Source organism: Ambystoma mexicanum, chromosome 1q, assembly GCF_040938575.1.
Source record: "Ambystoma mexicanum isolate Mex_15411 chromosome 1q, UKY_AmexF1_1, whole genome shotgun sequence".
Lineage (NCBI taxonomy): Eukaryota > Metazoa > Chordata > Amphibia > Caudata > Ambystomatidae > Ambystoma > Ambystoma mexicanum.
The window spans coordinates 62046760-62063418 of NC_090922.1; the positions used below are offsets into that span (position 1 = coordinate 62046760).

General features: G+C 46.5%; 1 protein-coding gene across 3 annotated transcripts in view; it reads left to right on the forward strand.

The window, feature by feature from the left end:
- NQO1 (NAD(P)H quinone dehydrogenase 1) overlaps positions 1–16659 on the forward strand; it is a 182823-nt gene that overhangs the window by 85919 nt on the left and 80245 nt on the right. For all 3 annotated transcript variants that reach the window (XM_069635519.1, XM_069635521.1, XM_069635520.1), the window contains exons 2-3: positions 9941–10105; positions 10186–10316. In XM_069635519.1, the coding sequence (XP_069491620.1) occupies positions 9941–10105; positions 10186–10316 (296 nt within the window). The remainder of the gene's footprint in view (positions 1–9940; positions 10106–10185; positions 10317–16659) is intronic.

Sequence of the window (16659 nt, forward strand, 5' to 3'; positions counted from 1 at the left end):
TGTCCCCCGCAGACTCCATGGCTCAATATCGTCAGAAAAATATGGCAATATTTTTCCGGGAATATTAACACATGGAACCCCCATGCTCACAGTATGGTTAACAAGGGTGCAGGGGACTCCCCCCCTCCCCTCCTTCTTCCCCCCCCCACAGCCCTTGCCACTGAAGAGGGGATTTGGTCAAACTTTTCGGCCAAATCTCCCATTTGGGATTATAAACTCTATCTCTTTGGACGTTTGCGTACCGGTTTTTTACTATAATACTGCTCCTAGTCTGTCTGGCTCACGTGTTAGAACTGCATGCGTTTCCAGATGACAGTGGCTTTGGAGGATGGGCGTGGGTCGCCACTCCCGTTTCTGGGCAAGCGGAATTCGAATGCTTTTTCATGCTCCCACTACTCTGCTTTCTATTTCCGGTTATCCCTTTAGCGATTTCTTGGCGCTAGCACTAGTGCGAACAGTTGGGCCGTAGTGCGGAAAGGCAGTACAAAAGAGCCATGGCTCCAGCATATGAGTTTGAAAGAGATGAGTCCTCCAAGAGTTCCGGAGTGGGGGCAAAGGACAGAGAAGGCCCTGGCACCTTTGCAGTTTGAGCGGAACTTTGTAATGTTGAACAACGAACAACCAACCGAGGGAAGTGATCTGGTGGGGGCATACCACTTAAGGCAATAGGATAAGAAGCCGGTACAAAGATTAGCTAGGTCCTGATGAAGCTTACATCAAGTATTGAAAATTACTCTTCAGCAGGGGATCTGTGGATTTTGGCCAGAAAAGGGGTGATATGCGAGGATCGACTAGCAGGTTGCGAATACTAAAGCACTGCGACCCAGGTGGAGGGAGTTGGCATCGTCGACAAGATGGGATAAGAGCCGAGCAGCAGAAATGTAGGTAGGTAGGTAGAGTAAGGAAAGGGAAGACTTGTAAAAGAGGAAATCTTATCGGAACCAGTAGACGAAGTGAGCGAGAATGATCGGGAGCGATGCTCCACTACTGTTATTTTTTACTGTTCAACAGCTCCACTACTTTTTGCAACCATTTTCACACTTCCAGAACTGTTCTTATGAAGTTGAATTACACTTCTCCACTTCACCATCGGATATCAGTTCCCGCTAAACTGAAATCTATTTCAACTCAATTGGCGGGCAACCAGCATGGCTGCAACCCTTGAAAAATGTGTTGCACGTTGCTCCTTTATTTTCGACTCCATCTCCGGCCGGCGTCACAGTTCCACTACTTTTTTGGTAATTGCTATCACTGATCGGAACAGCATGAAGAAACTTGAGACAGAATGATTAAATACCAAGAATTATTATTATAATTTTTTTTTATAGAGGCAACCCAGCAATGAGGGGAATGGGAGCTGGGGTGGGGGAGGAGGGGGGGGGGTCAGAGGGGGTGCTAAGGCCACGCAGTGTGATTGGTCTTATCAGACCTAAATAGCAATTCTCTCAAAACTGTTTTTTTGGTAATCGAGTTTGGTCCTCCTGACATACAGCACTGGAATTTGGAGGCAGTGGGTCACAGTCTCTGCAATTGAGGATGTACATCTCGTCAGCTCAGGTCGAAAAAAGGCAAATCAGACCGGAAAGAGGTTGTACGTAGAGATTAAGGAGCATTGGAGGCAGTCTGTTAGAAATCCTGCGGGACACCACATATTCGAGTGGAGAAAAAGGGGGAAAAAGGATAGAGAGAGACTGCAACGTGATTGGTTGGATATATAGGCAGGAAATAGTCATGGTGCTGGAAAAGAACCGTGATCCAGAGTGTCAAACGCCACCGAGAGGTCCAGCCTGACTGAGCTTATATCATCACTGGCTTTGGTGGCCATGTGGACGTTGTGAAACCAGGCAAGCTGGGCAGATTCCATCCCAATACCAGTCCTAAAGCCCACATGAAGTGCATGGCAAATACCCGACCAGCAGTTGAGCAGTGATCATAGACTCCAAGGTTGGCTATGGGGTGGGAAATAATGGGCCGTTGAGCCTTCATGCAGATAGCTTTGGTCCTTTGATGAGTTGAGCACTCAGAATGTTTGTGCCACCCAGTGGTATATGTCAGGCTGTCAGAGAACAGAAGAATACGAAGTGTAAAATATATACCATGTTTGGACGCAGGCTTGACATGGCCCCACATGTGACGGTGACCTAAAGCTTAGTCCAGAGACCTTTCCAATGTTAAGGCATGATCATGCATGCACAATGGTGCAGCATAAGTCTGTACAGAAGTTTCATAACAGGGATGGGGGGGCCGGGGGCAGTGCTCTATTTTTCTTAACCAACTGAGCATGTTACGATGCATACTCAAAGCTATATAGCCAAGATCTGCAAGTAAGTAGCTTTGCCCAACGTCGGCATTTGCAAAGCACCAGAAACTTGGTGGTTTTCCGAGCACTCTGTTCTCAGTAGATGGAACATAAGGAGGAGTGAAATAAAGGCACACCTAGTCCTATGATCAAACCATTTGTCTCTGTTGTAAACATAGGATAGTCCCAGGTGAAGCAATCCGTTCGAGGTGTAATGATCGACCAATGGGAAGACCTACCTGGAACAAGAAGGCGCCTAGGTCTGAGCGTAGCTCCAGATAAGCAGCATATCCGGCCACTATATTCCAAAAAACCAGGCTAATTCTCCCAAGAAAATAAAATGGGATTAACAGTACACAGCTGGCTCGTGGTTGGTTTCCCCTCCTTCCTTGATACTTTTTGCACCGCTCATACCACCCACCCACCCCCCCCAGATCAGCAGCATCCATACAGCGTTCCACAAACTGGAGCTCTGCATTTTCATTTCATTGTCTTCAACTGCCTTAAATACTAAATGCTTCATTTAATTTGGTTCTTGATTTTACAGTCTGGATTTCAACCAAGAACCCCTAGGAGGGTCTGGGAGTAACAGGAGAGGGATTGGAAAGCTTTGACGCTGACGCCTGCAATCCACTGTGGACCTAGAAAACCTTTGCCAGCTTTTTAAAACAGTGTCTCGTCCCCCCGCCGACCCACCCCGCCATCTCACAGGTAAGGGTGTTCGGCAGATTGGGCCTGTGCGACAGTGTAGCCACTTTTCATCTGCAACCTTTGTATCCTGCTTCGCATTGAAACGGGCAGCGGAGCGAATTTGAGCAGGTACAGCAACATTTTCTTCTCCTTTCCTTCCCTATCGTTTACCGAAGGTGATTCAAACCATGTGACTCTTTAAAGGGCTTTTAGACTAACAGCCCAGTTCAAGTGTTTGGCGTTGTTCGGTTAGGAGGACCAAGCACAAGGAGACGTGTGAAGTAGTGGCACAAATAATGACCAAATGAAAAGCCCGGTCTGCTCTTTCACCCATATGATTAGTCAATATATACTGTTGGTGACATTGAGATGCTGCTTCCGGATCTAGAAATTCTCAGTTAGTTAACCGTAGACTCATTATATTAAGGCTGTTAGTAACCACTGAAAGAGGTACATTCCGGGGGTGGACAGATCAACCGCAACCTCCTCAGATGTACTGTAGGTGCTAACCAACAGTGGGGACCCAATTTCATTGTAACATTGGTAGTCCATCCGTATCTTAAGGCTATGCCTTAACTCTGACATGACTGAACTTCTCCTGGTAGGTTATCCCAACACATAAAAAAACCTTAATTCACAATTCAGTCACTTCACCATTGACTCCATCAAAATACCAGTCTCAGACTCAGTCAAAACCCTTGGAGTCTATCTAGACTCTAACCTATCCATCGATAGGCAAATCAGTGCAATTGCCTCCTCTGCTGCCTATCATGCTAAATTAATCAATGCAGCCAGGCCTTTTCTCTCCAAAGAGAACTGCACTAACATAGTCAGAGCCATCACTGGTTCAAAGCCAGACTACTGCAACATACTCTTTCTAGGGACTTCTGCTAAAAACATGGAGAGGCTCCAAGTCATACAGAACAATGCTCTCCGTGCAGCCCAAAGCATCTCCAAGAGAACACATTTCAGAGGCCAGAAAATCAGCTCACTGGTTCCCAATTAAGGAAAGAATGATTTTCAAAGCTCTGACTCTGGCCCATAAGTGCATCCATTTCACCGGACCGGACTACCTTTCCCAAAGGATTCGCCCCGCCACCTCTTCAAGACCAACCAGATCACCTTATACCAATATGCTCTGTGTGCCCCTAATAAAGAGAACCAAAGCAGGTGGCTCCAGCTTCCCATATCTCGCACACACACATTGGAATGCCCTACCTCCCATGCTCTGAGGTGAGGTTTCCCTCCTCTCTTTCCGCAAAGCTATGAAAACTCTTCTCTTTACACAACATTCAACCCATCGGCTATGAAAGACTAACCCGCGACCCATTGCAAAATGTACTAAATGTATCTATGTACTACCTGCAAATGCATCCCACAAATGTCTAACCATCTCTGTAACTCTGTAACTAAGGATCTTGCAAGTAGCAGCGCCTTGATGCCCGTGGGCTGCATGTGCGCTGTACAAATGTAATAAATAAATAAATAAATAAGGACTGCCTCAGGCCCCTTCAATTTTACACCATGAATCAATGGAAGGGAGAGGCGAAGAGGACCAGGGGCATGATAGAGTTGCAGGGCCCAAGGGATTAAAGGAGACCATATTTCTGAAGATTCAGATGCACAAGGGTGCTCCCTGTTCCAACAGATTTGCCGCTTGGCCGATTATCCTCTGGAATCAAAGGAATCTCAGGGCTTTGGTGCACCACGAGCCCAGCCTTATGGACAATATGCCACAAACCCTGCCTTAAACCCTAGAACAACCCATGTCAGAGCAAACTCTGTGCAAATGTGCAACGGTCCACAAGAAACACCACCCCCTCGCTCCCCTGTTCCCACTGAAGATTATGCACAGAATCTTGGCAGTCCCTGAAGGTGGATCAGGGAATGTGCTCTCTACATACCTTGGTATTTCTCAAAACCCAAAGAATGATAGGACTGCGAGCAGAAAGTAAGGTCTAATCCGCTGCGGTCCTTACTTTATCCTCCAGATCTCTTAAGCCTGAATCCTCCTTATTTCTGGGACCAGCAAAGCTAATAGGAGGCCACCCCACCAGAGTATTGAATCCTGTACCCTCTAATAAATCCAGAAACCGAGAAAAGTGATGATAATTCGAACAACCACAAAGTAATGGCCATGTCAGCAAATTGCCCTCTAAACAGACCCACAGTGGAGTTTGCAGGAAACCGAGTTAATGCATAACTTTTATCTGCATATTTAAAGGGCTGCAGCAAATTAGCACACCCTGTGTTTACCAAAGGTAAAGGACACTAAAGGAGAATACAAGGATTTCTTAGTTAACAAAGGTCTATGCTGGTTTAGACAGACGTGGACGCCGTTCTCTCATATACTCGGACATTCCTTGTGCCACACGGTGCCCTGATTCTTTTGACATGTTTTGGTCTATTCATTGTTGAGCTACGGAGTAGTGATTTGCCCGACAGCCTTGTAGTTGTTGATTTTGCGCCCCTACCACCACCCGGTTCATCTGTTCAGGTGAGGGGTTCCTAAGAGGGCTGCACCATAACACCACGAACAACTCTACCACCAAAGGCACCAGCTAGTAGGTCTCCGACCACCTAACAATCCCATCAGGCTCTTTCACATGTAGCAGAGCAGACTGTGACAAGGGCTTGACCCTTTCAGGGGAGAACAGGACCCATCTCAACCTCAGGTAGGTGGCCTACCAGAACGCATCGCAGAGGAGAGGTGGAGGTGGAGGTGGAGTGGGGGTGGTTTGGAGAAAGCAGGCGAGGCGGGGCAGTCCATGAACCCCAGCCCTCTTGAGCATGCAGTGAATGCGATGAGTGCATCACTTCAGTCACCTAATGCCATGCTCGCTCCATATTGGTCGGAGTTCTTTGTGCATTCTTTCAGGACCACCTGGAGCACAATTGAACAGACCTCTGGCCTAGCCAGATTGAACTTACTCGGCACGCTGCAGTATGAAACCCACACCGTCCCGATGGACTCCAGTAACACGCGCCTGCCCAGAGCAGGAAAAGTACTCGCACCAGGGAGATGCCGACCCAATTTCCAGCGGGGGCCCAAATACTGTTGAATTGGCTGCATAACAAAAGGGGGCAGGGCTAAAACTAGTATTTGTTCTGGAAAGGTGAAAAGAACCACACCAAGGGCAAAAAGATAAATATTGACAGGGCCTGATAGTCGGGTGGGACAAATGTGCAATCGGAGAAGAGGTTGGGGGTGAGTGTTAAGAAAAGGGGCACACAAAACCAGAAAAACAGTAGCATAAAAAGCCTTTGAATCTACCACGAATGTGTGGGATGTTCGGGTGCGGTCATGTGGACCGAGAGACCACAAGGAGGACCAAAGTTGAAGCAAAGTGGTGAGGAACCTTTCAGGCAGCTGGATAGGAGTGCAGGTGAGGTCTTCTGTGTGTGAGCGAAAGAGAGAGGGCGTGGTACCTAGTCTCTAGCTGTGACTGAAAGAGTGCTTGGAGGAGTAAATGGTAGGGGAGGGAGTGGGAATAGGGGGGCAGTGAAAGGGAAGAGTGTGGCAGGGAAGGGGGAGGCTGGAGCAGGGTGGTGTAGTTGAAGGTATATAGTAGGTAGGTTTGAGAGCAGAGGGGGGTGTATACGAAACCAGAGGTACAGAGGAGGCAAGAGGGAGAGGGACCAAGAAATACCGTCATTGGAGATAGATTAGAGTAGGGTACCCCTTGGTAAGTCCCGTGGGGGAGGGCGAGTCTGGTAGAGAAGGCCTCAGTCTTTAGGACGTCCCATGCTAAAGCTGTGATGATGGTGATGGGGCAGGGGGGTACTGATCTCTAGTGTTTAAGTTAACCTTTGATGTCAGAGAAGTCTAGGTTTGGATGGAGGGAGCCCCCTGGGGAAGCTGAGGGATCAGCTCGATTACCCCCTAAGATCCATCACCCCCTCAGTCCAGAACGTCTCCATGCGACAAACCCTTCTACCACATCTCAAATCCGTGACTTTCCTTGAAGCCATCTGTGACGAGACCAACAAATGGAATTCCAAGCTAGGCAGTAAGTATTTATCGGTCAATGCAAGTAATGAACCCACAACATATTTGGGCCCTCCTAAGATAAATACAATATGCACCCATCACTTCTTCTGCACGAACTAAAGACTCCTCTAAAGCCAACTTGGTAGACCCTTCTCATCCTGATGGCAGCGACCTCATCATAGTAGATTGCTGCCTTGATTGGATGGTTGGGCATCAGTGCAAATACATGTGGGATGGGGGGTCTTATATTACGGTTGGGGCGTTTGAATACGTAATCAAATGGCTGCTGCAGATTGGCACTCCATCCTGGAAGAGTAGGGCATCTACTCTCCAGTGTATTAAAAAGGGTGCCCACCTTTCTGCAAACCCACACGAAAAGGAGTTGCTGAGTATCCCAGTGGGTGGCAAGTGAAAACCTAATGGCCAGCGTTGAACTATTTGCCTTGGACAATTATTTTAGCGCTAGTCTAACAAAGTATGTGAATAATAAACAAATGTGTGGGAGAACAAGTGCATCCCCACTACTCGGAACCAGTGCAGCCAAAAACTCTGGGTAGGTTCCCACTTTGCAGGGTCTACAACCACATTATAGCTCACTGTACCCTTCATAGAGAGGGTTGGGGTTCTTTGAGGTGGTTGTTTAGTTTCTTGTAGCAACCATTAGATCTTGGCATGCTTCTAATGGAGCCATTTCTTTTTTAAAGAATCACTCAAGTTCTTGTATTTGCAATGAGTTTGGGCTGGAAAGATTTATCGGTTGATGACCTGGGTCAAGCGTGCTGGTGACCAAGCTTTGTCTACGGATACTGCAATTGTTCATTGTTTTTGGAAGTTGTCACCCCGGCACTCAATATGTCATCCCTGTGAAAGGATCACATGCAGAGGATGAAATCTCCATAAACAAGGTATATGACCTCAGACAAACCTGGATCTTGCAGTCTGGTCCTGAATAAAGAAAAGGCAGAACTCATGGTGATCGGCACGCAGAACAAGATAAAGAAGCTGGGACCCACGTATGATTGTTTTTCAATCGCAGAGTGTAAAATTGTCACTAAAAAGAACGTGAATGTCTAGGCATTGTACTCGATCAGCACTTAAATATGAAGGCAGATGTTAGTAGTTTGGCCTCATCTTCAGCCTACTACATACAATTGCTAGCCCACCTCTGGCCATATATCTCCCAGATTAATGCAGAAACTATTGCTAGGGCCATTGTAGGGTCGAAGATTGCTGTAATTTCCTGATTTGCGCTACAAAATCTGAATGTAACCGCCTACAGGTGATCCAAAACTGCGGTTAGAGTGGTTAAATGCCTCAGCTGGAGAGATCAAGTTTCGGAGGCCAGAAGGAGTTTGCACTAGCTCCCAGTGGAATCCAGATTAATGTATTGCCTACTTCTGGTCACTCATAAATGCCGTACAGGACGGATGCCAGTATATTTGAAGGAGTTGCTTATTGAGAAATCTAATGTAAGACTTCTTAGATCCAACAGCACGCATCAATTGAAGATACCCACATGTAACACCAGCATGGAATGCCCTCCGATTGACTTAAGAGAGATAAAATCAACAGAAGTATTTAGGAAAAAATTGAAAACATTCCTATTCTCCTAGTTCCCCTTCCAGTCTCTGCTACTCTGCTGAACTGTTAGCTTTTCTAGGCTGATGTTATAACTTTTGTCCTAGATGTACGTTTGTTTTGGGTCCCTGGTTCTGCGTTACAAATGTTATACAGTAAAGACATGGGTTTGATGCTTAATATCTCAAATGTTATGTAACCATGTGAGCCTGTCAAATGCAAACTTTCTCAATCACGCTTACACTCTACCCAAAAAATGTACTCGTTTGACCGCATGAATAGAAAATGTTCCCATTTATTATGTACTGACTTGTTCCTCTTTAAATGTGTAGCCTGCTTGTATATGTGTAATCTGTGTGAATATGCTGGGAGCTAAGTAGAGCAGCATACTCTCCGGGAGATGCAGTATTTGGTACTATGGATCCTGAGATTTGGATAATTATTCAGATTCCAAGATATACTCTGATGTGCTTGTTTGTAGGATCTGCCCCAAGCCTAGATTGTGCAATTGGTCGGGTTTTTCCCCATCGGATTTTGTTCTGGACAACTTAGTCTTTGAGTTCTTGTTTCATGAAACCTGTTGAGGGCCGTGCCGCGTCTGGGGCTGTACATTGAATATCCATCCTTTACAAACTAAAGGGATATCAATATCCATCCTTTTATGGACTAAAGTGATATCATTCTGGCTTTGCATTTTGCCTCAAACACATCTACGCGCTTTATCTTGGGTATGCAAGCTGCTGCCCGAGTTACTTTTGCGCAGGGAGCACCATCAAACAGACCACTACACTGGACTTCATGCATGACCTCATCTCTTCCTGAGTGAACGCACAGGAGGATTTACATTGTGTGTTAGGGATTTATCTGTGTGCTGGATGTTGCCCTCTGTTGGGTACTCGGTATATTTCATCAATAGATGTGTAATGGTTGAATTGCTGTATGATTTTACTTTTTTGGTGTAATGTTTTGAGTCTTTCCAAGATTCGAAATAAGCTGAACAAAAATGTCTTTCTTAATCCTCCAAAAATGTGTAAGCTTCAAAGCATTCCAGTCTAATGTGATTTGTCTTTTTTTCTTGTTTACTCCTCAAAATACCCTTTCTCTCGAAACTTTCAAAAGTGCTCATAAAAATACTCCTGCCTCAATCTTTTAATCCAATGCACAAGAGGCAACTGCCGAAAGATAATGTTGTGCAGATAAGCAATGTTCCACTCCTCCCAAGCCACTGGGTGCTTTTGCTTACTTGTATTGTTTTGATAGGTCCATTTGCCCTGTTTAGTCCCATAAATGTCTGTTTTGCTGCGATTGGTGTGGTTTAAAACGTAAGGACCTGTGGACCCCCTGCTTTAAGCACTCATAGTAGCTTCTGTTTTGTTCTGCAGTCAAGAGGGCTCTGGTCGTTCTTGCCCACCAGGAGAAGACGTCCTTCAGCCATGCCATGAAGGACGCTACCTTGGAAGCGCTGAAGAAGAAAGGCTGGGAGGTGATGGTGTCGGATCTTTACGCCATGAAGTTTAACCCGCTGGTGTCGCGAGACGATATATTAGGTAATGAACCTGGCTGTATTAGCGCATCTGTTGTGTTTCTCTCTGAGGCTGCGTTTCACAAGATGTCACTCTTTCCTCAGGTGATCCCAAGGAGCCTGATAACTTCAAGTACGGGGCAGAGTCCCTGCAGGCGTGGAAAGAAGGTCGCCTCAGCCCAGATATTGTGGAAGAGCAGAAGAAACTGGAGTCTGCCGACCTTGTAGTATTCCAGGTACTGTTCAACCATGGGGGCTACCAAGCTCCAGGTTTGCTCGTATTGGACTTTTGAGCCATCGGTGTCCAAGCATTCGTCGTTCTGTGTGCATGACTTGGAGCAGGGTCTAACTGGGTATATTAAGATTAATTCCAGCTATCCCTGGAAGCGTAGAGCATGGCGGAAATTGGCACGTCGCGGGAAATCCTCTTTCTTTTCTAATATGGCAATTATAAAATGTATGCTGATATTTGTGACTCTGGGTGGAATCCTTCGCAAATGTAGAACGCCGAAAACTGGAATGGCATCACACGAGCCTGGCATTTTCTTTCAGCCAGGAGAGCCCACGCTTTGAGACGAGAGCAGCCCAATCCATAAGTCACTGCCGCTTTTCCCCATGGTGTAGCCTTGCCCACTAGCATTGCAGAAACCGGAAGCCGTACCAGCCATTGTGTTTGTTCACTGATGCTCGGGAGGTGGTGGTGGCGGGGATATTCTGGGACTGAGTTTGGGTTCCACCTTCCTCGGGTAAGAGGTGTGCCAAATATTGCACCACTGGACTAACACTGTGGAAAGGTGCTTTTTTTTCAAACCGATGTTACATCACAGCAGTTTAGGCGGCAAAATACTAATTCATCATCAGGCCACACATAAGTAGATCGACTCCCACCCCCCCCCCTTCCCACACCTCTTAAAAGTTAAAAGTGGAGGGCATTCTAGGAGCCAACAAGCACACTTCTTGGGATCAATCTTTTTACAGAACTGACTTCGCAATCATTTTTCTCATGGCACCCTTTTATTAACGATCCCCGACTACTGCCGGAAAGATAGCTCAGTGGGTTGCCGCTGCGATCGGCAGGTTTGAATCCCCACATGGCCAACTCAGACTTTAATCATTCCAAAGTCAATAAAGGAGTACCACCTTTTGTTGGGTGATAATTGTATGTAAAATTTCCTATGTACAGAGCTTTGGCGAAAGCTCTATATTATACCAAATCATATGAACTCCTATATTCCCCATACTTGCTGGTTCTGGGGAGAACTGGTTCTATTAACTGTCAGAGGAGAGCTCAGCGGGGAGAACATGGGTTAAACCAGCCTGGCCTAAAATGGAATGTTGCGATGCTGCCTCAGCTTCTGTTTCTGCATGTGGTTGAGTCCTAGGCTGCAGATTGGTGAGGGGAGCGTAGGAACGTTTCTACAGAAGTGGTGGTGATGTTTTTCTGTGTTGTACGAAGATTGTAATGTTTTGCTTGCCAGCTTTTTCGCTTCTGCTTATTAATTCCTCGATTGCTTAACCCCCAGACTGCTGTGGCTAAAATATCTTGGGCTATGGGACTGAAGGAGGGGTTTGGGGTGGGAAGGAGTGCTTGAGTGGGCACGCAGTTTGCTCCCCCAAACCTGTGTGTGGTCAAATATAAGAATTTCAGCCAAGTCGCACATACCACAACTCCCCCACTAGAGGTCCCGCTAATTCAGTGCCACATCAGCAAGGCATTGTGGGGATGCAAATTATCCCAAATGCAAGACTTTTCCTCCAGAAAATTGATTGCCTTTGTCTTACGTGGCAGTGTTACTTCATACATGGCTTAATCAACCCAAGACAGAACTTTGTCAAAACGGCTGAGAACAACATACCTGGTTCCACCCTTTTTAGGGATCGTTAGTGTAGTATAAGCTACTGGTTTGGGCTAATTTGAATACCCGCAATTCCTTGCTGGTGTGGCTCTGAACTAGAGGTGGACTTGTAGCATGTCTGACTTGGTTCAAATGATTATTTGACTTGCACATTTTCTAAGCCTTTTTAAACCCATCTAACTTGGCTCTCGGGACCACCAATGGGCTGAGTCAGGGCTGGGTGCCAGTAAATGTTGGACCGGACTAGGTGCCAGTAAATGTTGGACCCGGAGGTGGCAGGGAGGATCCCCCAATCACCCTTTCTTGGTCCCCGTCACAAGGCAGGGGACAGTCCCACCACCCCAGTTCAGGATCGGCCAGGTATCGTTGACCCTTCCACACACTCTGTGGGTCAGCACAGGACCGTCTGGGTAGTCTTCACCCTCCTCAGAGCATAATAGGGCGGCCGCGATAGCCATGGTGCTCTCTAGGCAGACCCCACGTCATAGTAAGCGAAACTCCTGTTTTCCTTTCATGCACAGTCTGTTTCATTCACCAAAACTACCTGGGCATGTTTTGATACTATTACCACTTACCCAACATTGGAGAACTCCCATCCAGACCCAAATGAAATGCTCTGTGATATCCAGAGACCTGCTCTCAATATTGTTGCAAATTCACAGATTATTGTGTGCGTGCTCTAGAACCCTGCACTTGACACACCGTTGCCTGCCCGACGTTTGCCTGATGCAGATGCAAGTGTGTGAATCCATGGTCTCCCAGCAGTGCATTCCTTCACAAAGGATGCAATGTGCACATTTACTGCGAACAGACACTTCCTAAAATACCTTGTATTATAAAGGTCACACAACTCCACGCTGAGATATTAGGAAACTTGGGTTCAATCAGGTCAGATGAAGACTTGGTCTTCACTCTTAGCATGGCCAGGTGCACCTGGGAGCAGCCGCCAATCCAGACTATGCCCATATGATAAGACGCAGGTGCAGAAGTATACCAGAAGTCCTAACCCCAGGCGAGGTGGGAGAGCACTATAAAAAGCGTACACGCCAGTCATACAGTGTGGTGTTGGAAAAGCAGGAGGTGCAAAGTTGCCAGTGGCGTTAGATTGGAGAGAGTGAAAGAAAGCAAAGGCTGACGGTGGCAGGTGTTGAGAGCAGGAAATGGCGGGGAGTACTCGGAGGTTGAAGTAGGGGGCGGAAACCTGGAGAGGGAGGTAGTCTGGAAGAGTTGGTAAGACCAAAAGGATAGGAGGCGCTGAGAACAGCAGTGGCTTTAAAGAGGTGGAAGTGATAACTCAAAGGGAAAAAGGTCATATCCTGGAAGGGATAACGCTAAGAGCTGCCAGTGATAACATCAAGTGGTGAGGAGGGGACTGAACACCGTGCCATGGTCAGCCAGGACACAAACATTCCATTCGACCAGATCGGCGCTGTTCAGGACACAGTGGTAGGACGAACAGGAGTGGGTTTTGTAGGATAGGAGAGGCAAGGAGCAAGAGGCCCCCAGTTAACAGAGACCAAAGGACGCTTCGTCAGATCGTGGGAAGTCGAACTAGAACTCGGAAGGGTTTAGGAAACCCCGAAGACTGCAACTCCCAGTAAACGGAGGGTGGCGAGGCACTAAACAACCTTCTAAACTATAAGGACTGGGCAGGACGTTGAAGCGGGCCGAGAGCCTGTGCCACCAGGAAGAACCCGGAGAGGGTCCTGCAGGGGCTGAGGCCATGTTAAGGTGAGGGCCATCCTGGTGACTTGTGCTTTGGGAAGATCCCATTTCTACTCTAAACTGGCCCTTTGGTATTTTTTGTATTGGTCTCAGACAACCCTGTGACGCAGCCTTAAAAGGAAATTGAATGATATAGGGCTCTAAGTTTAGAACTTCAGAATGCATATTAAATCTCGTTACATAGCGACTCTCCTACGGAACCAAAGGTAGCCAAAGTTGTTGCCATGTCCTACAGTTGATGCCTGATTTTGCAACTGTTTTGTTTCAATTGAACTTTCAAAATTGTTAAAATGTCATGTTTGCACTCCTAGGTACCTTAGCCAAGTGGATGGAGGGACTCGTGGTTGAGTGGAGCTAGCTGCCATCACTAGCCCCACACTCCCGGCCCGTTACCTAGAAACTAAAACAGGCAAGAGGGGGATGGGCGGGGACGCTTGAAGGAACAGTAACCACTACACCTTTTGTGGGCATTTAGGCGGGTATGCTGTGAATGGGAGGTACACTGAAGTTACCATCTGCATGAGAAATGGTTGTAAACTGAAAGCTGCTTGACTGGGGTTCCCAGGAGTAGGACTGATGCATTTATTTGTGTCTATAAATGTTGCTGTCTATATTCAGTAAAAGCAGATGAGGGGCTACACATCTGTAAACATAGTGGGCCAGCAGAGTGCTTCTACAGTAAAAGACCCCGTGCAACAGCGATGGAATCGGGAGGAGTGTAACATTTTTCATTGTGTTTTTTTTTTCTTTTCTTTTCTGGCTTTGGACCCATGTCACTGTATATGTTGTCTAGAAGCACCTTGGATGTGAAGTAAACAAGCCCATGTACATTACTAAACATTAACACTGCTAATCTAGAAATCCTCTCAGCAAAAATGGCTTTTCACTTCCATAGTAGTAGAGAAACTTCAAACTGCAACCCTTGTCAATGTTTGGGCAACAAAGGGTAAAGGGGAAAAAAAGATCTTTCCAATGTCCATCCAGCTCTTTGCTGTGACGAACTACTTGTAGATCACAACTTTTCTATATTTTTCTGAAGGTAATGGAGCACGTCAACTCTGCTCTTATGAATATTATATTTAGGGCATGTAGAAAGGCCACAATGCCGGGTCGGAATTCCAGTTTTGGGGCTCCTTTTGCAAATTTGAAATCCCTGAACATTTAGCTTTTTAAAAATGAAATGCATTCTGTGAGGTTGACATCTACTCAAGTGCCTCATGCAGTAGCCCATTTCACTTCCAGGGTGGGGGGGGGGATATTGTGGGGCTCTCTTGAGCACTTCATTTTATACTGGGTTGAATTCTCTCACCCAGAAAGTTTACTGGGGAGTAGGATGATGGCTGCTTTGGGCTGCACGGTGCTGTAGGCTTTTTGCCATGTTAGCCAAAAGACTGTCAATGTGATGCTATTAGATGGGTACTAATGGGTTTTAAGTCTTACACCCTTGCCATTCTGTTTGTTGCTCTTCAGCACAGCAGTCTGCATACCACAATCCAGAGAACGGGAGAGCCTTGGAGATGGCGTCAAGGTGATGTCACTTATTACAAATTCAGGCGCTCTGCAGAGGTGGACTTTGTAGTGAAACTGTGCCTTTGCTCTCTGCCCTGCCACTATATGCACTACTAGTGTCCAGCTTTGTTTTTCTTTGACATCACTATTACAATGTCAGAAGCTGCAAACTTCTCATAGATCCAATTCCCTGGGGTTCACAGGTCCGGCTTCCGGTCTTTACAGGGGGGCAAATCTGGGCTATTCGGAGGGTACAAGCACCTGCTAGGAATGGCCTCAAGTGAGTTCTGTTCAAATGTACGTCACACATTATAATTCCTCTAACTGCCCCGGTTCTTCTATGAAGTTCTGCAAAGAATGCTGGTAAACCGTAGCCCTCCAGACCTAACAAAATCTCAAGGACTCTGCATATTCTATAAATCACCTAGGGCAAGCTGGTGAGATAGATCAGCAGTTACAGATTCCAATCCCAGTAAGAGTTCTGCATTGTTCATGCTCCGGCTGCAGAACTCTTTCCCAACCTGCTAAGAAGGCTTAGCTGCTTAATGTGTTGCTGAGCTGCACGGTCACCTGTGACCAGCCCAAATGATTGCACATGTATTTATTTGAATTTGTATAACGCACTACAACAAGGGCTTCGAGGCACTGTTGCAAGAAAATGACTTTGTTATTGGAAATGCAGGTTTACAAAACGTACAAAAAGCATAGGCCTTGCTTTGTGTGTACGGAGGAAGGTAAATGCACACAATACAGTGGTTATAAAAATATAAGTGTCTTGATAGCTTTTCTGAATGCTGTGTAAGAGTCAATGATTCTGATGTGTGTAGGGAGCAGAGCAGGTTCCAATTAGAGGCTGCAATGACTGGAAAGCAGGTTCCTCCCGCACTTGCTCTGAGTGTTTTAGGGATGGTGATCCTGTTTACATAGGCCATTCTTGTTGGTCTATCCGAAGAGGGTTTGGTAATCCTCTGAGATAGGTACAGGAGACCGGTGTCGTGCAGACACTTATCTGTAAGTGCTAGGGTTTTAAACAGGATACATTCCCTAACGGTAGCCAGTGGACAAGTTTTCTGGTTGCTGATATATGTTCACGTTTGACTATGCCCATGGCTGCTCTCAGTGCATTATTCTGTACTGTCTGGAGTTTCCTAATGTTTCTAGGGGAGGTGCCAGCCAGGAGTGCATTGCAATAATCTAGCGTAGACCCCACAATTGCTCTGGCTATGGTAATGCAGTTATCTTTTGTTAGGAATGGTCTGGCTACAGTGATCAATTTTGAGTGGTAAGCTGCTGCGGAAGAGATGGCACTAACCTGCCGATTCATAGATAGGTTTGAGTCAAGGAAGACTGCTAGTGTTTTAACAGTAAGAGCAACTTTGATGGGTGTGTTGTCATCCGAGAAAGATTTGTATATCACGTCTAGTTTTTTAAGGGTGCCTGGTGTGCTCCAAAGTAGAATCTCTGTCTTTTCACCATTAATGCATAGCCA